Source organism: Hippoglossus hippoglossus, chromosome 14, assembly GCF_009819705.1.
Source record: "Hippoglossus hippoglossus isolate fHipHip1 chromosome 14, fHipHip1.pri, whole genome shotgun sequence".
NCBI classification, from domain to species: Eukaryota; Metazoa; Chordata; class Actinopteri; order Pleuronectiformes; family Pleuronectidae; genus Hippoglossus; species Hippoglossus hippoglossus.
The window spans coordinates 13,826,422-13,851,405 of record NC_047164.1 but is presented as its reverse complement, the minus strand read 5'-3'; the positions used below and the strand labels follow the sequence as shown (position 1 = coordinate 13,851,405).

At 42.6% G+C, this 24,984-nt stretch overlaps 1 protein-coding gene across 2 annotated transcripts in view; it reads right to left on the bottom strand.

Moving 5' to 3' along the window:
- Window positions 1-6,129: 6,129 nt before the first annotated feature.
- The window catches only part of LOC117774915 (disks large homolog 4), a 42,097-nt gene continuing 23,242 nt past the window's right edge, over window positions 6,130-24,984 (bottom strand). For both annotated transcript variants that reach the window (XM_034607620.1, XM_034607622.1), the window contains 19 exons: window positions 19,524-19,577; window positions 18,661-18,711; window positions 18,430-18,554; window positions 16,274-16,443; window positions 15,981-16,117; window positions 14,559-14,703; window positions 13,937-14,072; window positions 13,645-13,801; window positions 13,444-13,546; window positions 12,770-12,884; window positions 10,477-10,653; window positions 9,956-9,998; window positions 9,835-9,865; window positions 8,725-8,772; window positions 8,530-8,631; window positions 8,152-8,324; window positions 7,678-7,790; window positions 7,473-7,564; window positions 6,130-6,470 (listed from right to left, as the gene is read on the bottom strand). In XM_034607620.1, coding sequence (XP_034463511.1) covers window positions 6,364-6,470; window positions 7,473-7,564; window positions 7,678-7,790; window positions 8,152-8,324; window positions 8,530-8,631; window positions 8,725-8,772; window positions 9,835-9,865; window positions 9,956-9,998; window positions 10,477-10,653; window positions 12,770-12,884; window positions 13,444-13,546; window positions 13,645-13,801; window positions 13,937-14,072; window positions 14,559-14,703; window positions 15,981-16,117; window positions 16,274-16,443; window positions 18,430-18,554; window positions 18,661-18,711; window positions 19,524-19,577 — 2,079 coding nt within the window. In that variant the 3' untranslated portion in view covers window positions 6,130-6,363. The remainder of the gene's footprint in view (window positions 6,471-7,472; window positions 7,565-7,677; window positions 7,791-8,151; window positions 8,325-8,529; window positions 8,632-8,724; window positions 8,773-9,834; window positions 9,866-9,955; window positions 9,999-10,476; window positions 10,654-12,769; window positions 12,885-13,443; window positions 13,547-13,644; window positions 13,802-13,936; window positions 14,073-14,558; window positions 14,704-15,980; window positions 16,118-16,273; window positions 16,444-18,429; window positions 18,555-18,660; window positions 18,712-19,523; window positions 19,578-24,984) is intronic.

Here is a 24,984-nt window from a genome sequence, read left to right as displayed (position 1 = left end):
AAACTTTGCATGTTTAGAGTGAATCTGGTGATTTCTAACTTGTCCCTGATTGGAGGAAATGGAAGTGTTACATATAACCCATGTTACAACCTCTCCTTCATATTTGAGAAGGGCCTCAGCACTTAAGGTGATCATGTTGAGGGGTGTGTACTGTTCAGGGAGGACTGATGCTTGGAACAACTCAGGTCCCTACAGGTCCGCTGGTAATATTGGCTTTCAGTTGTGTGAAGGGTTTGTGTTGCTGTGTAACGCTTCACTGCTTCTCCCAGGCAGTATATATCCAAGTGAATGGGTTTCTTTGAACGCTTTGAGATAATTCTGGGTTGAGTCTCCTCTTCAACACTCGCATGGCACACACGTCAGATGTTCTTTTCATCTAAATCCCAGCCTGTCACTGCAGCTCTGGACCCCAGCAGCAGGCAGAGAGAGGCATCACTCCATCACCAGCCTGTTGTCAAGCAGGCTGTGAACAATCGCTGGTAATCCTCGCAACTTGACAATCATCGGGATCCCGGCAAGAGCTGTGACAGTGAAACATTGTCCTGCTAATTTCACCGCCAAGGAGGTTACGTTTTCACCCCTGTTTTTTTTTTATTTTATTGGTTTATTTGTTTGTAAGATTTCGCAAAAAACTACAAAATTATTTATCACGAAACCTGGTGGACGGATGTGGTATGGCTCATGGAAGAACCCATTAAATTTTGGTGTGGATCCGGATCAAAGGATGGATTTCTCAGGGAATAACCTGTGGATGTTCATGAAGTAAAAATCTGGATGTAGTGAATTTAAATGTAGTTTCATAAGGGGACATAGAGATACACACTCTACACAGTGTACTTCTAGTTTCCTAATTTCTCTGTTTGGTGCGATATTTGGTTCTTAACAATGGCTTGGTTTAAGTGACTCATACGGAAGCATTAATTCATACATGGTCCTCGTATACAGGATGCATGCGATGGATTGTTTCTGCGAAATGCAGGGTTTTGTGACCACATGAATCACTGCCATGATAAAGGAGAGAGTTTATCCAGTGAGTCACTTACTTAATCACGAGGGAATTTGAAGAAACCACATCACTTTGTCAAATTTTCGGTCTCGCTCTGGGATCCAACTCGGCATTCTTCCACCAGGTCGTGAGTGGCTGCATCACCCTGGTGTGCGGCACAGACACTTGTTCGCGGCTCAGAGGAGGATGACAGAAACATGCGAGTGGGAGTAACCCGATGGCTGCGAGGCATTAGCCGTTTGCAGGTTTAAATCCTGTTTCTGTTCAGTGATGGATGTTCTCCCCTCTCTCTGTCTGATCCTTCACGTCACTTTCAGCTGAAATAATACAGCAGAGACCAGCCTGTGGTCAACCAGGTGATTGATGGTTTGCATTTTTGGAGTGAAACCCCACAGCCTCGCAATGACCCTGAACAAGATGAGTGGTTAAGAATTAGATTCGATGAGATGAATATTTTACCTCCTCACACATTTTCCCCCTTAAGTATGTTTGAGTTGGGAAAATAATCTCATTCCAAGGCTCCATATCGGCGCCATTCAAACAGGTGCAACATCTCAGGGATTTAAACTCACGATTGCTGCAAAGCCAATGAACTGGCCAACCAGCAGGTCAGTGAGTAACAGCTGGTTTGTTTTTCCTCTGTAGCAGCGTTAATGTAATTTAAATTTAAAAGACCAATAACTAATTCTATAACTGTATAAAATCGAAGAAGTAGTTTGCACAAAATCCCTTTGCTCATGCGCAAATATCCATCCATCCATCGTGCTTATCCTTTAAGGATCACAGGGAAAGCTGGAGCCAATCTCTGCTGACATTGGGTGGAAGACCGGAATAGACCCTGGACAGGTCGCCAGCGTACCGCAGGGCCAACATACAACAACAACAAAAAACAACCATTCACACCCACACACAATTTAGTTTCCAGTTAACCTAACCCCAATCTGCAGGTCTTTGGGAGGAAGCTGGAATACCCAGAGAAAACCACTGCAAACATGGGGAGAACATGCAAACTCCACACAGAAAGACCAAAGCTGACCCGCGAGTCAAACAGGTGACCCCTCATGCTGTGAGGCGACAGTGCTAACCACCGCATCACCAGGATGTCCCTTCATGATGATTTATAAGAACTGTAACCAAACAGAACCAGAGAATACAGCAGTTCCTGCTCTCTCTCTCTCTCTCTCTCTCTCTCTCTCTCTCTCTCTCTCTCTCTCTCCCCCCCCCTTTTCACCCACCTCTCCTCTCTCCCCCATTTCTCTCTAAAGGAGGTTACTCCCCGTTAAAAGGGAGGTTTTACTCTCCACAACCAACTGCTTGCTCATTATGGGAACTCTATAATTTTCTACGGCCTCCTTTGAGATAATATGTTTTGATTTGGCGCTATACAAATACAATTTAATTGCATATGGCGAAATTAGATGCAGGTTTCTCGGCATTAAACAAGTTTGATCTTGTGTGTGTGTGGCACCTGGATCAAGCTTGTATTTTCAATTGAATGCTAGATTGTGCCTTATTAGAAGTCGGGGGGGGGGGGGGGGGGGGGGGGTGAGCAAGTACAGAGGCAGAATCATGTCAGCCTTGTACAAAGCCACAATATCTTCATGTTGACATAAACACACACACAATAGCATAACATGAAATCAAATGGCAAGGATCCTCATTGTGTGCTTTTCTAAGGAGAAAATGGTTCCCCCTGATGAGAGGAGGAGAGGTGGGGGGAGTGAGCAGCAAATAAAATCCAGAGCAAGTATGTGTGCAGCTGAGAGCAGCTTTTGTAAGAGTCTGGAGCTTGAATAGAGAGCGAGAGAAAGAGAGAAAGAGAGAGAGCGCCCTCCCCTGGTCGTACTGCTCTTTCCCTGCAGTCGTCCACTGTGGAACTGGAACACATGAAGTCATCACCACAGTCGAAACAAAAAACAAGACGGCTGAGTCCACTTTCAGAAAGCATTTTTAAATTCATTTTATTATTTTATAGCTAATTTACAACAAGCGCTTCACTGAACTGGAACATTTTATTTTGCTTGATATTTGTCATCGTTAAATATATTTTTCTGCATCAGTTGTCTCTGTGTAAGTTCGTAATCAGTCTTTTCTGTAAAAAGTCATATATTTTTATAAGGAATATCACACTATGATACGGATGGCTGAGAGAGATATTAAGAAATACATTGAACCGTTCAAAGAAAGAAAACATATTATTCCATTCATGGATGTTTCATCGTGTGTTGTCGTTTCTGTGATTCTCTCAGTGTGTAAATGTCAATGGATGTGTGGACGTGCTGATATCTGTGTGTGTGTTTGTGTGTGTGTGTGTGTGTGTGTGTGTGTGTGTGTGTGTGTGTGTGTGTGTGTGTGTGTGTGTGTGTGTTTGTGTGTAGATGTTGTGTGTTTGAGCAGATAAACTGGGCTGTGGCTCGGATGGACTCTGTACCTGCATCGATTCAGCAGTGTGCTGAAGCCACACTCCAACATACCTATTATATTTACAGCATTTCTGGCCGAGACCCAAATAGCTCTCTCAATGTGTAAAAAAATTAAATAAATAAAACACATAAAATACACAGACTTGAGATGGAACCAGTGACAGTTCTAAATAAATAATAAACCATGAACAAAAACAGAAATCCAAACTTGTCATTGACAGGCCTCAGCTGAGAGAAGCAAGTGAGCAAAATATAAACAAACAATAAATATGAATACGGTTACTTCCATCGACACTTCCACCTTCACTCTTATAATTCAGGACCAATTATAAGTAAATACAAACACATGCTCATAAAACCTCAGAGTCCCTTTGTTTTCCAGTCACCATCTTTTTCCTGCAGATACCTGTAGCATATAATGCTGTCAGTGCAAACTTCATAAATACTCTTTATAATCTTAGACACATGTATAAACCATCTTCATTGCATAACATCATAGGAGTATTGCAGTACATCTTCATGTGCGTGTCTCACTCTCGCCCTGGCGCACACACACACACACACACACACACACACACACACACACACACACACACACACACACACACACACACACACACACACACACACACACACACACACACCATCTATTTATGCATTATACATTTTATAACCACCATGTGGATGTTATAAAGATAGATATTTCACATGTGGTATCAGTTATACTCTGTGTACATAACACATGAGCTTTCTTGTCACCCCCGCACACACAAGCTGCAAACACACAAATGCACACACACAGTTGCACACACACACACACACAGCTGCATTGTAAATGTGTCTCAATTCGTTGTCAACGTACTCCAGAACATGTCAGATACTTCAGCTCAAAGCTCTAGAGTGAGGTCTGCTTTACATCGACTGGACTGAACGCTTCACCTATTTCTCTTTGCTGTGTTAAAATGGGAACGTGAGTAAATCCAACAACCAAACAGCAATATTACCCAAAGAAATCAATGGAATATTGTTTGTAGATGTTGATTTTTACAGACTTAGTCACGTTAGAAATTGTCATAAAAAAGATATATATATATATTTATATTTATATTTATATATATAGGCCATTTATTTGTTAAACATGACTTAGCTTTTATTTTGTGTGGACACGAAAGAGAGAAAGAAGCAGAGGAAAAAGTGGAAGAGAGAATAAAAGAAGACCTATTCCTCCCACACAGAGGAGTTTCCACACATGAATGTGCACAAATGCGCACACATACACACAGACGCACACGCACATACACGCCCGCGCAAGCTCTCACAGACACACACACGCACACGCCATGGCTTTTACTGTGGCCACTGGAAACAGTGTGTACGTCTGCGGCTGAGGGATTCTTTTGGAAGAGTGATCGGTGAGTTGGCTGTGGTGCGATGAAGCTAACAGCTCTGCTGTTTGTGCCTAGAGAGATAACATTCATCCTGGATTCTGACTAGCAGGTCAGAACAGCCATTCCCCCTGCAGAGGAGTGTGCTAGGTTACAGCTGAGGTTACAACTCTGTGTGTGTGTGTGTGTGTGTGTGTGTGTGTCAGTGGACAAGTGTGGGTGTGTGTGCTTGTGTGTGTGTGTGTGTGTGTGTGATAGCGTGTTGGTGCGTTGAGTGTGTGTGCATAAGAGAGCAGAGGCTAAACTGGATGTCAGAGCTTTACTGTGCTCAGGACTGGCCTCTCATGACCATGTCTCATGACCTCGTCTCTCTTCTCTTCTTCTTTCTTGAGACATGCTTAAAAAACTCCTCCACGATAGGGAGGTGGTGAAGAAGAACACAGCCTATTTACTCGCCTTTCTTTTTACCACTTTTTTTTTTTTTTTTTAGTCTGATTTTCCATTGTTTTTCGTCTCCTGTCTCCATTGTCTTTGAGGATGCATGCACAAATTCAGCATATGAGTTTTTATCATTATAATTATTAGAACTGCTCGTTAAATAATGCCTTGCGATATTCAACATGGGTGACTGAGCACGTGTCAGTCTTGGTCACTACAGTGAAATTCTGAGTTCACGCCCAGAACCAAGAGGAGATTCCTGTTCTCAGTCGTCCCCCTCTCCTGTCGTGAAACAAGGCAGAGCTGACAGGAGGAGGAGGAGAGAAAGCCAGGAGCTGATATAAAAAGGGTGGCCAGTGTCTTTTTGGGGCACCTCCATCTCAGACATGGGCGCGTGGAGGTGTTCAGCGTGAGACATCCGAGGGATGGGGAGGTTGAGGTGGTGCTAATACTACCTCGGTGTCCGTCCCTGCTGCGTCACCCTCTACTCTCTTTCAAGCCCTGCTCAGACCTAATGTCTTGTGTGTCCAGCAGGTATAACGTGTATAGATGCAGATGACATGAACTGCAGCTCACAAATGGCATCAAAATGCATCAGAAATCTCTCAAGCTGTGTTGTATAATTTGATTCATATTTGATTTTAAAGTGTATTGAAACAAAAAAACACGCTAACATTGTTTGGCATCGCTAAATAAACCTTGTTCAGGATGTTTACATCCCCAGTTTTGGCTGCACAGCTGTACCAAGATGCATTTTAATGCTAAATGTGAAACAGGACCTCAAGACTCAGTCGTGCCTCATTAAATACTGATTTAGTCTTTTCTCAGTCGAATAACACATAGCTGTGTTCACGTCTGTCTCAGAGTCTCTTTTTTGGTATCGTTCTTTCCCTCGCTGTGTCACTTCCTGTGTTTGTCTCTGTTTCTGTGTTTGTCTTAGTATGCATTTGTCTCTCTGTGTCATTCTCAGTGACTGCCTAAGCACTGACTTTGCTGGAGGACAGACAGGCAGGCGAGGCTGGCTTGGCTGTGAGGGTGAAGGGTGGTGTCAGGTCGGCGGTTGGTGAGGGAAGGCCGGTCGGGCGGGGCGGGGTGGGGCGGGGGTGCAGCATCACAGCCTCTCCCGAGTGGGGATCCAGATGTAAGGCCCTGATTGCTCCTCGATCACTGTCTTTACTTTGTGATAGACCTCTTCAAAGCTGTCCCCTTCCACGACAGCTGCAGCAGGATGTGTCGGGGAGGGAGAGACAACAAAAGAGGAGGGGAGGGGGAAAAATGGCACAGGCAGTGGCAAAACAAAGGGAAAAGAGAGACAGCAGGAAACATTCAGGAAGAGGGGAGGGGAGGAGGGGGGGCAGAAAGAGATGGAAGTTTATCAGATGTGTTTGCAAGACGTTGCGAGGAATCATCAGTTAAGATACATAATGAATATTCACTTTGATCATCTGTGCAAAATCTCAATGTTATACAAAAGGCACATTCCCATTAAGCATGTATGCCGACAAAGTGTCTTACACATTTATTCCGTCTCACAGGTTTTCTTTTAGTGGCTGATAAAATGTCACACGTGGCAGCTGCTCATGATCTCTGCGCTGGATTTGTCAGAGAAACCTAACGTTCATTTCCTGGCGACTGCTGTGATTTGCCCTAAATGTGTCTCTTAAATGTTTTTTTAAAAAATCCCGGAGTCCGCCAGGAACCCATTCATTTTCCCATTTAACTCCTTCAGCAACCGCGGGAATATGTAAATGTGGAGCTCATCCATGTGGAGGAGGAATTTTTTTCATTTGCATTTGTGAAACAATTAAGTGACATTATATAATGCTTTTTTAATTCATCCACATTCATATTAAGATGGCTGTTGAAGTCTGGACCATAAACACCTGCAAAAAGTATCGCTGTTTGTGTTTTGTGTGGAGAGATGCTCGATTCGTTTGGACTCGTGTGATAAATGGAAGTTGTTGGACTGTTATCGGCAAATGGAAGATGGAGTCTTGGCCTCATATATCCACCGTCTACACCGGAAGCCCCAAATTAGTGTCCGTTGCCCCCAGAGGCTAATTCGTCATGAGATTGTTGCTGATGGGCTCCAGGATTGCAGGTGTATAAGCTCAGGTTTACCATCTGGTGCTGTCACATTCCAAACACTAACCCACTGGTAACTGGAGTGTAGACAGAGTCGTGTTACCTTGTGTACACAGAATTTCTGCGTGTGCTCACCTGAAAAGCACTCTAGAAAGTCTTGTTCTAGTTTTAGGGCTCGGTCCATTCCTTTCCTGGCCTGCTCCTCCGTCAGACGAGTATTGATCTCTCTGTTAACATCACATCACAAAAAATCAATCAGGGGAGGGCGCTCTTCAAAAGTTGATGGTGGACGACATATTCAGTTTCTGATGACCATTTATTTAATGAAATAAGAACTTACAGGACGTTCTCCAGCGACTTGGGCCGTACAAAGATGGCGATGGGATGAAGCTGAGCTGCTTGTAGTCTGCGCACAGCGTTGGCCGATACATCCAGGATGCAGTGTTTCCCCTGCTGCTTGTGCACACGTGCAGGGAGAGAAGTAATGAGGATTAATAAACACACACTGTTATTTCGGTTATGACTTCAAAACTGCCAGTTAATTAAGAAACAAGCCACGGGAGGTTTCGGCAAATTATTCAAAACATTTTTTGTTCTTGTTCTTTTATAAAACATTTTATAGACACAATTGAAATCAAAGTTATTTATGATCACCAGTTAATTCATCAAATTTAGCATTAATGTGCTTGATCCTGTAAACACAATGGAAGTTATTGTTTAGCAATCAGTGGAAGTAATTAAAACCAATGACAACAAAGGACTGGGAAAACAATAGATAAAATGTTATGTCTTGCTATTAATTTTAATTTCGCACCTGCTCAGCCACCTCGCGGACACTCTGGACACTGGTGCCATACAGGTGACTGTTGTACTGGCCGGCCTCGATGAACCGATGGCTCTGGATGTCCTTCTCCATCTGTTCCCGCGACGACACAAAGTGATAGTCCCTCCCATCCACCTCGTACTCCCTCTTGGGCCGCGTGGTGTCTATCGAGCAAAGAACAGTAAACTGTCAAAGCAGTGCATTAGATTACATCACTTAGAATCTCAAAATTAAAGCTATTATATCTCTGAGAAGGGGACACATTATGCAGATATAAGCCTCAAATGGCAGCAGGAGGCAGCACTGACATCATATTATGGGCAGAGAATTAGTGAATCAGTCTCTGTGACTGACAGAGCAATTACTTACGTGGGACACAAGATCCAAACTTATCAGGGAACTCAGACAACAGGTCGTCGTTTATCCTGTCCTTCACAGGACCCAGAATGATGATGGGCCTCGCGTAATGAACTTGGCATGAGGAGAAAGAGAGGGGGAGCGTTCAGAAGAGTGCAATTTTATAACAAAGGCCTAAAGAATGAGCTTCTTCCTTGTTGACATTACCTTCCACTTGGGTGACTGTCTCATAACTCTGTGATGTTTTATCTCTCCCTGGAGACAGAGCACAGACACATTCAGCCAACTTTCTTTTAACCAATATGAAATTACATTTATTTATAGCTTTGTGTGCATATGTGCGTTTGTACTTAGATTTAATGACTGTGATGTGTTTTAAAGCGACACAACGTCGATTTATACCTTTAAATAACAGCTATCATTTTGATGGTGCACAAACTTTTAAAGCGCTCCCCGGACGCCTGCAACTGCGTAGCGTTCTGTAACATTACGGCATACATCACACACCAAGAACCAGAGGCGGAGCGAGCAACTACAAGCGACAACTATCTTGCAATTCTCGGTGTATAAATCACGGCAGAGCTACAGTACAAACCGAAGAGGGAGTTTTCGGAGGAAGCGAAGAAAAAGAAAAGAGAGAGTGACTGAGCAAGAAACGGAAATTCAGGGAATCGTTGGCGAGAGCTTAAAGAGACCAAGGGATGCAGGAAAGATGCTGACCAGGTGTTAGTAAGTAAGTAGTAAGTCATAACCTTTGCTTGTTTGCTGTATATTGTGCTGGTTGTCTGTTTCAACTTCAACTTGTATTTACCGGAGTGAATTACGTATCCCACCTGCAGGGGGAGCCTGAGTGTAGCTGTGTGTGAATCTTTCTATGTGTAGCTTTAAAATGCTGGAGCTAATACATCAGATGGCACCACTGACGAAATAAAAAAAGACCTGCCTGTGAAGGTGAAGTGTGCTTTGGACCACAGTCTGGAGGAAAATGGTAATGAGGACTGCTTGTGTTTATATTTGGCAGTATCTGTGACGTTGGCAGGGAGGTATTTAAAGATGACAGCGATGCCAAAGAGCAGGGTAGTTGTAGAGAAAGGACGGCTCTGAGTCTGCAGTTATTGACAGTTTTACACATTCGCATTGGGCGATGCTACTAGCACCTTCAATCGAGGTATTCATCTGGTAATGGATGCACAAAACAGGAGCCTGCAGAATGTGAACATGTGTATTATGTTTACAAAAATACGAGAGAATGTCAGAATGTGTAAATGGCAGCTTGCAAAGTCAATGTAGAGAACATCCATGCTTCATACTAGTTACCTTGAGGGCCCAAGCTGTCCCGACCGTGGTCCTGCAACAGAAACAAGAGCAGAGATTTACACAGGGGGAGACGGTTTGAGAGAAAAGGCCTCTGTCAGTCGACTCTGGTGAGTGAACTCACCCTCTCTTTGGTGTTAACACGAGACCACTCTTTTCTTTCCACCCTGGAGAGACAACGAGGAAAAACCAAAACATTAGGAGAGGAAAAGATCAAAGTTAAAGTCAAAGTCAACTCTGTTGTCATTTCGGGATTGAAATGCTGTTTTGTCTCTGATCCCCGGGGTAAACATATAAGTAGACAGAACATATAAGTGCGCACATATTAACTACTCGAAACACAGAACACAGTACGACATAGTACGCAGTCATAAGGTCATAAGGTTCATGGGGGATAGAATGAGAAAGATGGACGTGGTTGAGCAATATAACATGACATTTATCACAAGTGATCAGGGCTCCAATGGGTTTTTGCGCCTGGTTATATAATGAGACTTATAACATGTATAATTTTGTTCAATTATATGAACAGTCAAGCTAAAAATGACAAACTACCTACTAAACTTTTCCATAAATCACTGTTATTTGCTATCAAACATAAAACCGTAGATACGTGCAAGCTCGTTGATGAACAGTGTGTCTGACCTGTGCTTGCTGGGGATGAAGCCGACCTCCTCAGCCTCGTTCTGGGGGCTGACTTTACGGGCCTGCCACCACTCCTCATCCCCGCAGTCCAGCACATGCAGCACATCCCCGAACCTGAAGCCCAGCGCTTGACTGAGGAAGCCACAGTCCGCAGTCTTGTCATAGTCGAAAAGAGCCCTGGGTGAGGAGATAATGTAAATAGGTCACTTCATAGAAAAAATGTAATGATGTTACCCCTTGATCACCAGTCACACTGTTTAATCATCATCATCATCATCATCATCATCATCATCATCATCATCATCATCACCACTATCTTTTTAAAGAAATATCCAAATCCGATATGTGATTTTTTGAAGGCTGCACCAAATGAAACATTGTGGGTGGGCGCTATAACACCTGTAACCTTGTATTGAACCCACACTTTATGTTAATTTGAAGGTGAACAGGAAGACTCCAACGTTACAATAAAAATGACACATTAGCAGAGAGAAAACTGAAAGGGACATGATGAAGTTTATCAAATCAAATGACAATATATGACTAATTTTTCCATCACCTCCATTATTAATGTGGAAGCATTTTCACCACCTGCATCTCTTTCGGTTATCGTTTGTTACTTCCACCCCTGAGGCTACTCTGCTTAGATGATGAATGGCAATTCTGCGTTGTGAAGGATAAATGAAGAATGTAAAGATTAAAGTGGGAAATGATGATAAATTGTTTTTTATCGCAGATCACATCAGTTTGGATCAAATCTCATTTAAATTGATCAAATCATTCGATAATCCATCTCTCAATTTTTCATTTCACGTTCACTTTGCCCCAGTGTTTATAATTTGGATTTGTCTTGTCAATTTGGTTTAATTTTTATACCATATTTTTCTCATATGAACTGTTTGACCTACATAATGATTCAATAAATATTGGAATTACGTATGTTTTTATTATTTTAGTGGAACTTCATTTAATTTTTTTATTTCGAACATGTAAATAAAATAAAGAAAAATTATACAAACAAGTAAAAAAAAAAAAAGTCAGTTTACAAACTGACGAGACATTTTTTAAACCTTAATGATTTAAACTACATAAATAATAATAATAATAATAATAATAATAATAATAATAATAATAATAATAATAATATATAAAAGGAGTGAGAAGAAGAACAAACTTTAATATCATCCCTTCTCCATAAATTCATTAATTCATCTATAATGGCTGCTTCTCTCTCACAGAACCACTAAGGGAAGGTAAATAAAGGTATTCAGGTAAACTCACGACGCGTCCTGGCGGCGCCACGATTACGCAAGTTGCGTAAAAGTCGCGGGAGTTACGTATTATTAACCGGCGGCTACCACAGCTTCGTTATCAACAAACACGCACGTGTTGTCTCCGTGACGCTGCAGGAAAACCAGACGGACGCGGGAGACGCGTGTCTGAATCATGGAGGGAGTTGTTATGGGCGAACTTCTGTCAAAATGGCGACAATAACGCAACACATTGTCTTCACCGTCGTGGACCATGAGGAGGAAGCGGTGGAGCTCATGTTGCTGCTTCGAGCTAATTGAACACAACCGGAGAGACCCAGACAATATCCGGACCGTGCCGAACAGGCGGCCATTGACAGCACTCCATGGTCCGTATGTAAAGCTCCACTCACACAGGGAATCAAGCATGAAACTCTTCTGAAGGTAAGACCATGCTCCAGATTGTATTCAGTGCAGTGTGGTGTATGGTTTGACAACTGGACACTGGCCTTTTCTGTTTCTACTGGTTGCACAGATTGTGTGCGGATTGTTACGACCTTACTTTAGTCTCTCTACAAACTTCATTTACTGCTGTCACCTTCTTCTGTCGGTTGGTTTGATGTGACCTCCTGACAGGGCTTTGATGTTCAGGGGTTTGAAACAGTGATGTGCTGCCACAGCCAAGAGTCTATATCTGACTTGTATTGACACAACTGGCTGAACAGGTTTGATGTGCATGGGATCAGCTTCCCAGCAATTTGGGATTTTTTTGGTTATACAAATGGCAGCGAGTGTTGAATGTTTGGATGTTGCACATGTACGAGTTTTGAACTAGCATATGCAGCAAGTCCATTGGATGAAAGTGGTTTTTAAAGGGGGTTTGAGTAATTTGGTGTATCAATGTAAATTGTATTGCCATAATTATTGATGTTGTATATAGACGGATCTCTTGCTATATGGAAGTCGAAGGATTCGTTTACCACAGTTTCACCTATGGGTGTCATGTAGTACCAAAGCCTCTGTTTCTACTGTTAGAGTCAGACCTGATGTAGAAGCCTCTCTTTGGGTTGCTCCTTAGCGTCGTGGTCCCCGAGCCCATGCTGCTGTTCATCAGCTGTTCCCTCAAGTCGTGGATCTTTGCTTCAAAGCGGCTGTACTCTGAAACAGGAAGACAAACACATTTACACTCAGACACTCGAAAGGTTTGCTTCGTAACTGATGAAGATGCATCCATCCAACTCATCTAACGGTATTGTACTGAGCAGTAACCTCGACTTCCCTTATGTAAACGCTCTTTAGCTTTCTGCATAGAACCAATATGAATCCTTTTATGTAAAGTCACTCACGGCCAAGAAGTGTTATGGCACTAAAACCTTAAGCCTTGGCTGAGTGAATGTAACCAATAGTAGTAGACTTCCTTTTGTTTCCAATAGAATTTTCAAAATACCAATTCTAGCCCACTACTTTGCTCATTGTCTACATTTCTTCTTCATCTTTGGATGTTTGAGATATTGTGCACAGACGCAAACTAGCACACAGAAACTCTTTGCTAGAGATTTTAAATAAATCTCGCAATCCAACAAGTGGTCGCTGATTTGACATTTTCGGACTAATTTAAAGTGAACATTTTAAGTCTACATTTCTCTTGAATCGGTATAGTATGTGAGAATCTATATGCATGAAGGTATGTTGTTATGTATGACAGTTGTTGCTGTACCATCGGGCCGATACTGAGCGATGATGGTCACTGTCTGGCCGGCGTTCTTCAGCGCTGCAGCTGCCTGTTCATGTGTCGCCATGCGCAGGTCCACGCCGTTCACCTGATGCACACACACACACAGCATGAAAAATCACTTAGTGCTATTGTAGGATGCGTGAATGTGCTGCGTGACAACTTTATACAGATAAGTGTCTTTACACTGAGGATCTGATCGCCCTTGTGCAGCTCTCCGCTGAGGTCCGCTGGCCCTCCTGCCAGGATGAAAGAGATAAAGATTCCCTCTCCATCCTCGCCCCCAACAATGTTGAATCCCAGACCTGTGGAGCCTCGGTGGATCAGAACTCTGCGAGGCTCCCTGATTAAGACAGAAACATATTGTGTGAATAAAAGAGTGTAGATAAACAAATACTGTTAATCAAACCACCTCTGCTGCAAACACTGCTAATAATAACCAGTGTACCTGAGAAAAAGCCAATGGATCATTGCTCACCTGGGGATGTCATCATCTCCCATCATGCCGTGCAGAACCGGAGAAAACCGACTAGGTGAGGTGGGAGTAAGGGCTTGTGGGTAATCTGAGCCAAGATAGTTGGGGTGGCTGAGTTCAGTATCCATATGGGAATATGCTGGAAGAATAGCACACAAAAAGATGTATAATATTCCAGAGGGGTGCTGTACACAGATATGCAATATCAGCTAAAATAGAAGTTCAGACTTCGGGCTGTTTGGCTTCTCTACTGAGTAAATGCATTTGTGTAATGTGATATTTTTTATGTGTAGTCAGAAAAATTGTTGTGTATTGTGTTGCGAAAGCCTATTGCAGTTTTTGTTTGTTACAAGTAGTCTTTCATCCAGAGGCGGATTCGTGTCAAAGGTAAGAAGAAAATGCCCCTGAACCAGTAAACATGAGCTTTTCATTTTCTTAGTAGTCCCACTGTCATCTCCAGTGATTTACAAAGAACAGCGTTTTCTCTTGACTATCAATGACTCTTGGATTAAATATGAACAATTCTCTCACATTTTGTTCTTGGAAATAATTCTATTAAAATGCAGGGCATACATTTTTTCCGATCTGATTTTATCTCGCCGTGTGTGTCAGGAGAGGGGCTTACTGCTGGTGAGGTCTGGAGGGTTGTAGGAGTTGGTCAGGAACAGGTTGTTGGGCTTGGCCACCCTGAGGTACACCACCTCGGCTGTGTTCTTCAGAGCCCCCACCGCATCCTCGTGCATCACATCCTCCAGACACACGTTGTTCACCTGAGCGTTAGCAGCAAGCAGGGAAACAAAGTCAGCGTCAGTTGCAACAGACGGCAGCTGTACTGAGGACCAGAGAAACACTGAATCCCTCACACTGACACTTTCATATTTACATGTATGACAGTCGCTGTTCTTCAGAACAATCAGATCATCCTAGTGATGACCTGACTATTAATGGACTGTATTTATATTGTACCTATCCATTCTTATTGACCGCTCAAAGCTATTTACACTACAAGTAACATTCAGCCATTTGCACAGACGTTCATACAGCACTTCTATATGCATCACACGTCATACACACACTGACGGAGCAGCCGCCAGGTCCAATTTGGGGATTCAGTGTTGTGCTCAAGTAATGCGGACTGGAGGAGCCGGGAATCAAACCTACTACTTTCTGTTAGTGGAAAACCTGCTCTCCTTAGCCACAGCCTAGCAAGAGGCACGACAAAATATATATGTTAATGCTAGTTTAAAAAGCCTCAACTATTTGGTGTTATTATCCATAATGATCGACTATATATATTATAAATGCATTACTCTTCTGATAAATACATTAGTAGACAGTTCGTCAAACTACAGAATCACAGTTCAAGTCACCCTATGACAGAATTTATTACGGTAATCCACTACATCTGTTTTAAATAGTGAGCTGGTGGTTTCCTGTAAAGATCAGATGAGATAAAAACGTAATATGTTCCACTGCTGTCATCATATTAGCATTTTTGCTAATAAATTCATAAAATTACTGATTGTATTTGTTAAACAGTTTCATAATCAGCAGAAGCATGTTGCTATATTCCATTCAGGGGCAAAGCATTAATTAGCCCAGACACCATTTAATCAAAACCAAGCACCATTTTGAAGTTGCTGGCATCGAGCTTGTCCTCAGCTGCTATGTCACAGTCTCCCTGTTCTCCAGCAGATGGCAGTAGTGCTGCTTGTGTTTTATTGCAGCTACACCACAGTTTAACATTTATTCCAGCCTACACATCTATTCACATGTAAATTCAGGACATGAGAATAACAGCTGTAATTTATACAGGCCCCCGATACTTCACTGCTGCTAATGCACACAAGTGTGTGTGTGTGTGTGTGTGTGTGTGTGTGTGTGTGTGTGTGTGTGTGTGTGTGCATGTGCGTGTGAATATGTGTGTGTGTGCGTGTGAATATGTGTGTGTGTGCTTCAGAGGTGAGAGTCTGAGGTTGTCAGTGACGCAGACGTGTGTGGGCTCATATCTCTGCATGCTGGAAGTTATTACATATGATTGACTGACCGCTAAGATCTTGTCCCCGATCTGCAGACGTCCGTCTTTATGAGCCGCCCCGCCTTCAATAATCTTGGTGACATAGATACTGTTATCTCCTGGTATGTGCTGGTTTCCAACACCTCCGGCGATGCTGAAACCCAATCCTGGGAAAAGAAAGCAATGAGAGAGGCCGAGGAGATAGAGGGGTTAACACAGAGCAGATTTGTTCAATCCAGAGGGCACAGTTTAGCCAGGTAAAAAGCCTCCCCGAGCCCACACAGAAGTGTTGATGCAGTACACTGATCCACACTCCCACGTACCTTTAGGCCCTTTGATGAGTTTGATTTCTGTGACTTTCTCAGCCGCCGGTTTTCTGCGGAGAACGTAAAGGCGGACGATAGCACCTGCCTCCTTCAGAGCCTCCACAGCTTGGCTGTGTGTCACCTCCCGCACGTCAACATCATTCACAAATAAGATGCAGTCGTTCACACTAAGAAACAGGGAAAGCGACAGACAGTGAGACACAGTGGGAGGGAGAGTGAAAACACAGCGTTGAGTTTCTGTGTTGGTGCAGAAATCGGGTGTAATCCTGCACCAGACGAGGTCAGGAGCAGTCACTTATCGCTTTGTTGGGGATCCAGTTTCACCACCGATGTCTCGCCTTTCCCCCAGCCCTCAACATACAATTCTAAAAGGGTATAGACCCTTGCATTGTTGATCTAGCTCCAAGGTAAGCTGCAGCATACAGCTCTCTTTGGGTTAACCGTTCTTGAAAATTACAGCAGGAGGAGTTGAATTTTAAGTGACAGCTGATTTTCGAGCAAGATTTTGATGAAATGGCTATTTTCAGTAACACACATTCTTCCTCCAAGGGCCTGAATACTCCACTTATCACAATTCCATTCATGTGTTCAAAATCGATTTCGCAGCCCTGAATATCATAGAGTGTAACATTTTGTAAGACTGAAATGATTCTTGAGGTTTAACCACTGCGATCACTGAGGAAGGCTCCAAAAGAAATGACTGCTGACGTCTTCATCCAAGGTTTTGTAGTGACAAAAGTCTGATGTGCACATTGTTTGTGAGGCAATATAAAACACACGCTCATGCACACACCCACTCACACACCCACACATATCTGTTAAAAATCCAAACTTTATCAAGGTATAAAGGACAATTTATCTACATGCAGTATAACATTTTCAGCACTGCTCTCTCAAACATCTCAGGGTTGTTTGTTCTGATTTTCAAGGATCCCTCGCATGAATCATTCAAAGTGGAAGAATTACCCTTACGGAAAAAATGTTTTTGTGTTAAAATTGACATTGTGCAAACAGTCTGAAAGCAACATGACGTCCGTGGTAGTTTCAAGATATTTCAGACAGTCATGGTCATGAAAATAACAATCTGCATTCAGGCAGTTATAAGGGTTTTCTCCGGGCACTCTTTAAACTCTAACGCCAATTCAGATGGACATTTATAGGTCAACTGTAAAGAAGAGGAGGAGGAGGAGGATGCCTATATGTACATGTCTTGTTTATGGCAGTGTAATTGGGAAAACTGCTCATAAAATGTACTTTTTCTTAGAGCCTGACTGATATGGATCTTTGGGGGGGGGTGGTTCTGATACTGTGATAAGGGAGTTCTGATATATTGGCCTTAGATGTCATTATCAAATCCTTATGAGAAAGAAATGAAATTGATATTTGAATGTTTAACCATAGACTTTATTTACAATGTAAAGAACTGGAGTTAAGACATTTTAAATATATATATTTTAGATGTCAATATAAATGCACCTCATTTCAGCATTGTTTATTCTGTAAAATATAAGTTTTGATATTGGCACATATCGTCAAACATAAACACGGATGCTGATTCGTCTGTGAAAGCCTCATGTTGGTCGATGAGCCCTGTAAATGGGTCGGGCTTTACTGTTTTTATTCAGAAAGACCAAGTCTGAACTGCAGCCTCATGGGAAAACAAATGTGATATTGTTGCATATTACACATTCTTATAACAGAATATGCCATCCATTACATTTATTTGGTAAGAACACTGTTTTCAAACAACACTACTTTCAAAGAATCATTTTGAGTTGAGGGACACAAATAAATTCAAGATTATAGTTTGGTTGGAGATTTTGAATCAAACAGGCAGGTCCTCTCTGATATAATTTGGGTGTTGGGTGTGACAGACACTCAATACTGTACTGTGGTACAATATTTAGGACACGAAGGAGGGATGTTCAAGTATTTTTGATAGAAAAGTGACAGGTTGTCTATAGGGGATTCAGTGACAATACATTGTGAAGAGAAATGGATCATGAGGCCAATAGAGCAGCATTTTACTCATGTCAAACCGAGTTGGCCGGGCATGGACGTCCCATGATTTCATATATCATGGACTTGGGAACATAATGCAAACGTTCAGACTGACTTGGTGCTTCCTGTAACGCAGTATGTATGGTTTTTACCTCAGCCGTCCGTCTTGAGCCGCCGCTCCTCCGGGTATGATTTTGGTGATGAAGATGCTGGGGTCATCGCCCACATGAGGGTTGTCTGTTCCCCCCGCAATGCTGAAGCCCAGGCCTGAGTTACCCTGCAGATACAAAACCACACAAAACAAACATAAAGTTTATTCATCACATCGGGGACATTTGACATGACCGATCATGTATAATTAGAAGTAGTAAAAATTTACTCACTCTCTCCAGTGTGATCTCCTCATACTCGATTTCCCCTTCTATCCCATTCACCTGTCGGAAACAAACAAATGTTAGTTCATAGCGTCAACTGGAGGACATTCGATTTTGAGGTATAGTTATTTTTGTATTAAACAGTTTTTTACACTACAATAAGAGTCTAAATCCTAAAGTCAGTTATGTTGGTTCAGCAGTTTCCCTCTGGGCTTCCTGTTGCTGAAGTTGTGGATCTTCCCTTCAGCTCCTCAACACAGCATCATAGTCACTGAAGCTAATTACAGCTTCCCTTGACCAGACTGTCCACTAAGTTTGATCTGAAATCGTTGTACGTGTGGTACCTGGTTGATAATGGCGGCACTATTCTCTCAGTCTAATTCGTCTTGTGGCAGGACAACTTAGCTTCACATCAGCTTTACCCCCGTCCCCGAGGAAGAGTGAATTCAAACAACTTCAGACTTCGCTGTTTTGGTGTCTGACCTAGAAAACAACTTTTCCTAGTGCTGGAGTGGCGCAGAAATACTGGCCTGCATGCGATTGGAGGCTTTTCTCTGAGACGCCTCGTTCTCTAATCCCTCACTATTCACGTTAATGTGTGCATTCATTTTAGAAACGGCCTAATTAAAGGATCGAGTGAAGTGATATCTCTGTTCTGTCAGATGTGTAACAGATAAACTGTATTTTAATCGAAAATACAAATAATTATTGTCATCATTCAGGTTAAAGCAATGAGTGACAAACCTACCTGGATGTTGGGAATGTAATGGAACTACTCGTAATACAGAGTGAATATGAAGGCAGTTAAGTGAGTTATGTGGTTGAGCCTGACATGCTAATACAATAAAAGGGAGATTAAACATAATCCTTACATATGGGGAACCGTCGAGCGTGTCGGTGTTCACCACCACTGGAGGAGTATTTCCCTGGAGACACACAGAGAGGGGAAACGTCATTAAGAAATGATGGCAGCGAGTCGGAGATGACGCAGCTCCTGGATGAGCTCTCAGTATATCCCTGGAACCTACAGTCACAGCCAAGACTGATGGCCATTTTAGCTCTCAGCTGTGATAGCACTATTCTCACTCGGCTGGAGAGCATGGCTTCAGGAACGTTTTTTTTATCATCCACCCGTGATCGGCCCTCTTATTCCTGGTGTCAGATTTGCCACGGCTACCGGTCGGATGACAGTACGACTTGTTGTACTGATGCTAAATGGCCATCTAGTGATCAGTGTGGACGTGGGCGTGAAACCTCCTGCCCACCAGTCCTTTAGAAACGGTGATTCATCTACTGACGGCACATGGTGGCGATCTCCCAGCACACTCCAGAGGATGACGAGGAAACGGAGAGGCAGTGACAGACAGCACAGTTTGTCCCATTATCCTCAGTGAGCACAGTGCCTGAGTTATGCCTGTCAAACTTTTGTCCAGAACCACGTTACGTCCATTACTGTTTGCACAAAGCGTAAGGCCAGTGTCAACACTTCAGCAAGTTATTCATCAGCATCAAAGTGATTAAGGAAAAGACTAGAAACGACAGCAAGTCAATGAAAGGACAGGATTTCTGGCACTGATGCGGTTTGGGTTTACAGCACCTGTCTGTTGGGTTTCACTGAGGTGTGACACACGTCTTATTCCTCGCCTCTTAATCCCAACTTTTTTCCTGCTTCTTTACAGGATTTAGTCTCATCCTCAGGGTATCTGATGTTGCAAGATGTAAATTATGTGCAGTTCTCTTTAAAGAACACAGTCTGACTCTCTATCTAAGTGTCTACATCTATTATATTACCTGTCATTCTTCGGCACCATGCTGATTAGCATGGGAAAGACCCTGTGCTTCTCAAGTGCTTATAGAACTGCAAACAGCAGCAGAAAACCAGCCTGCTGACCTTCACACACCTGACGGCTCTGAGTCCACACAAACAACTATGCTACCAGTCCAACGCACACAAACAACTACGCTCCCAGTCTGACACACACAAACAACTAAGCTCCCAGTTCGACACACACAAACAACTACAGTCCCAGTCCGACACACAGGAACAACACTATCCCAGTTCGACACACACGAACACCTACATTCCCAGTCCGACACACAGGAACAACTCTATCCCAGTTCGACACACACGAACACCTACGCTCCCAGTTCGACAGACACGAACAACTAGCTCCCAGTCTGACACACACAAACAACTATGTTCCATTCCGACACACACAAACAACTACGCTCCCAGTCCGACACACAAGAACAACTCTATCCCAGTTCGACACACACAAACAACTACGCTCCCAGACCGACACACACATACAACTACACTCCCAGTTCGACCCACCCGAACAACTACGCTCCCAGTCCGACACACAAGAACAACTCTATCCCAGTTCGACACACACGAACACCTATGCCCCTAGTTCGACACACGCAAACAACTAGCTCCCAGTTCGACACACACGAACACCTACACTCCCAGTTCGACACACACGAACACCTACGCTCCCAGTTCGACACACACGAACACCTAGCTCCCAGTCCGACACACACAAACAACTAGCTCCCAGTCCGACACACACAAACAACTACGCTCCCAGTCCGACACACACTAACAACTACGCTCCCAGTCCGACACACACTAACAACTACGTTCCCAGTCCGACACACACTAACAACTACGTTCCCAGTCCGACACACACAAACAACTACGTTCCCAGTCCGGCACACACTAACAACTACGTTCCCAGTCCGACACACACTAACAACTACGTTCCCAGTCCGACACACACAAACAACTACGTTCCCAGTCCAACACACACTAACAACTACGCTCCTAGTTCGACCCACACAAACAACTCTATCCCAGTTCGACACACACAAACAACTACGCTCCCAATCCGACACACACAAATACACAACCCAACTAAACACACTTCTAATTTTTACCCAGCGATCTTTATGTGATGAAATTGTTTGTTCGTTTTTTCACTCCGTTCCTCGTTCTGTCTTTATAGAGAGTAAGTTGTAATGGGAACATGAAGAAATGCTCACTGTTCTTACAGATTATTAAAATGATTTGTATTTTCTTTGCAAACAGAACTGGGCTCTTAACATTCAGTTCCCACTTTATGAAGTGCACATGTACAAACTAAAGCAACCCAATGCTTCTGCTCCATAAACTCTACTTTTACGAGGCCTGTTATGCTCTTTATTTTATTTTTGACCTATAGCTGTTAATTCACTTATATTTAGCATTGAGGCCATGTTATTGATGGCGTTGTACTGGGCTGCATTATATTCCCAGGTGTTTTTAATATTCACCTCATGAATGCAAATGGAGAGGCTAAATTTATAAATAATATAAAACCCTCTTAGTATAATATAGCCCATACAACACCACCTTTAACTATAACCTCAGTAATAATTTAATTTAATTTACACTTATTCCCAAGGGTCATCAAAATTGGAAACTTTTAAAGCAAAAAGTAGAATCTGTATATTACAAGTATTTTGGGTACTTATAAGGAAAAGAATCAGACATTTTAAGAATAAAGTTGTGATATTGCGAGAATAAAATCATAATTTTAGGCTACAAGTAATTTTAGAGGTGATAGAAGAAGATCAGCTTGTCACCCGTATTAAAAAGAAGAATGTTGTTGTGAGCTGAGTGTAGTTTTCACAAATAACAAAATACTTAATCTTGTGGATCATCAGCACCACATTATAATCCATATCAGGACTTTGTATAAGAAACTTTCTATTTTCATTATATTATGACATTATTCTTAAAATCTCTTTTTGGCCCTCAATACATCTTAGTTTTTTGTTAGACGATACATATGCAGACAATCTGAATTACAGGTGTACCTAATAAATTGGCCACCATATCGCTGATATGAGTTTGAGCTTTCGTGTGCTTAAAAAGCCAGAAAAGAAGGATCATTTTATATTTTAGTAGACACATTTGTGTCAGTAATTCTTTTTTTTTTAAAAGAAATTTATCAACTGATAAAACCAAACTTTTGCAGATCTTAAATGATATCAGATACATGTATCAAATATCGGTATGATGAACAAATATGTTTTGTACAACAGAGAAATTGATGTCTATGAATATCAGTGCAATTTTCTCTTGGTAGTTTTCAATAGAACGTTTTCACAGCAGACATTTTGAGCGTAGTCATAGAAAATGTATTAATTGACTCATTGATTGATAATAACAATGAGTCAGCATGGATGTTGCATTAAGTTGAATGATTCCTGCTGAAATAATTGTGGTTGAAATCCATTTTTGCACAACACAACTATCAAATGCTCCAAGTCCCTTTTTTCTTTAGAAATTTAGAAATCGTCACTGTTGAATGATATTAATCATATCTTCCATTATAAAGAGAAACGGTCATGAATATACAGAAAGGTATGAAGACATAAACCCTCCCCTAGCCCTGCACAAAATGCCAGCAGAGCTCTGCTTTAACCTAACACTGTCCGATTGTAAGAGTTGCCTGTGCAGAGCTTCACCGTGTAGCTGTGTCCAACGGGCCGTGCTGCCGAACATTACGTCAAATTCATCCTTATCTGGAGACAGAAAATAATGAGTATAGCCAGTAGAAATTCAAGTCTAGTGCAGGCAGTTTCCCCTGGAGGGATTTAGACAGAGCCCTCTCTCCCTCTTTCTGCTCTGTCAAGTCTTTCGACATCAGGGTTGTTAGGATTTACAGTGTTGGGCTGCTCTCGCCTACCTATATTTTAGCACTACCTATTCAGCCACCCTGTCCTCTGCCATGTCTCCACAGGCAACACCATCACCCCTCTGCACCCGGACCTGTGCCTCTTGATGAATTCATACCTAACAACGGCCAGAAAAAGCATATTCAGCAGCAAATGAAACACATTTATTGAGATTTGTCTGGCTAAATTATTCCCAGATTTTACTGAGTTTTTGAGCGATGCTGTGATGTAATAATTCCATAAATATTCATGCGTGCACTGAAGCAAAACACAGAGCACCAAAGGTATGAAGCAATGTGTTTGAATCGATTTCTTTTCTCCCTTAAGAATTGAATAAATAGAGTTAGTACAGGCAATTTAGCAGTGGAAACCTCAAGCTGCAGGCTATATGCAGGCTGTAGCTGCACACGGTACCGTATCCGCTACCTCCTGCTATGAGACTCACAGGACACTCAAACTATCTCATCAATCCAGCTGCTGCTCTGCGCATGTGCACCTGCAAACATGCACGTCCTGCCAGACATGTTCTGTGCACGCACTCGCACCACTCGTCGCTTTCAGGCTGCCAATAATATTGACAGTCACCTGCTTAGTTAAAGGGAAAGTTCACCCAGAAAAAAGCACTCATTATCTACTCACCACTATGCCAATGGAGGGGTGGGTGAAGTGTTTGAGTGCACAAAACACTTTAGGAGTCTCAGGGGTAAACAGTGTGGCAGCAGAATCAAATACAATTGAAGTAACTAGTGGCTAAAGCTTCAGACATAATAAAACAGAAATAACATACCATGCCTCCATACTGCTGGTGTGGTGTCATACAAGTGTCCACAAGCCCCGACATTCATATTCGACTCGAAACAAGGTCATTTACATTGCGTTTTAAGCCTAAAAGTCCATCAGGAGTGGCTTTGCCCACTCCTCCTATGGGCATAGGGGTGAGTAGATGATGAGTTGAGACATTTCAGGGTGAACTATCCCTTTTAAGCCTAAGAATATTTAAAACACCATGCGCTGTCTCAAGTTGAGATAAAGTGTGCAAAGGATACTTGCAATGTCACCAGAGAGGACGGCGAGCCGGCTCTGGACACAAACCAAAGGTTGCATTAGCGGCTTTAATGCTGCATGTGCTGCACACCTTGCTGCGGCTTGAAAAGCCTCCAACAGGTAAAAGCCATCCGCTCAATTAACAAGACACTGACCTCTAAGTGAAATACGCAATGTCAATCTGAAACAAACTAAATCGACAGTAACATTCTGTTGGCATGCATTACCTTCTCCAGACTGACCTTTACCTCAGAGCTGTGCAGGGATAAGAAGACAAGACTTCCTGTGAAGTGTTTTGTAATATGTAGCTGTGGTTTTTGTGAGGCATCTTTAATGGCTGTTGATTTTACAACCTCTGTTCTAGTTTGTTGGTTTCAGTGCAGGATGCGATGGTGGTTAATCTAGATCTGTCACATCATGCATATTGCTCATCTACTGGCTTCCTAGTAAACCCCTGGTACATGTGTGGAGTGCAGGAAAAGGTGGTGGCATGCGTCCATGAGGGTTTGTGTGTTGTAGGGGTGTGTTGTAGGATCAAAGCAGCACCTTCATCATCAGAGCAGT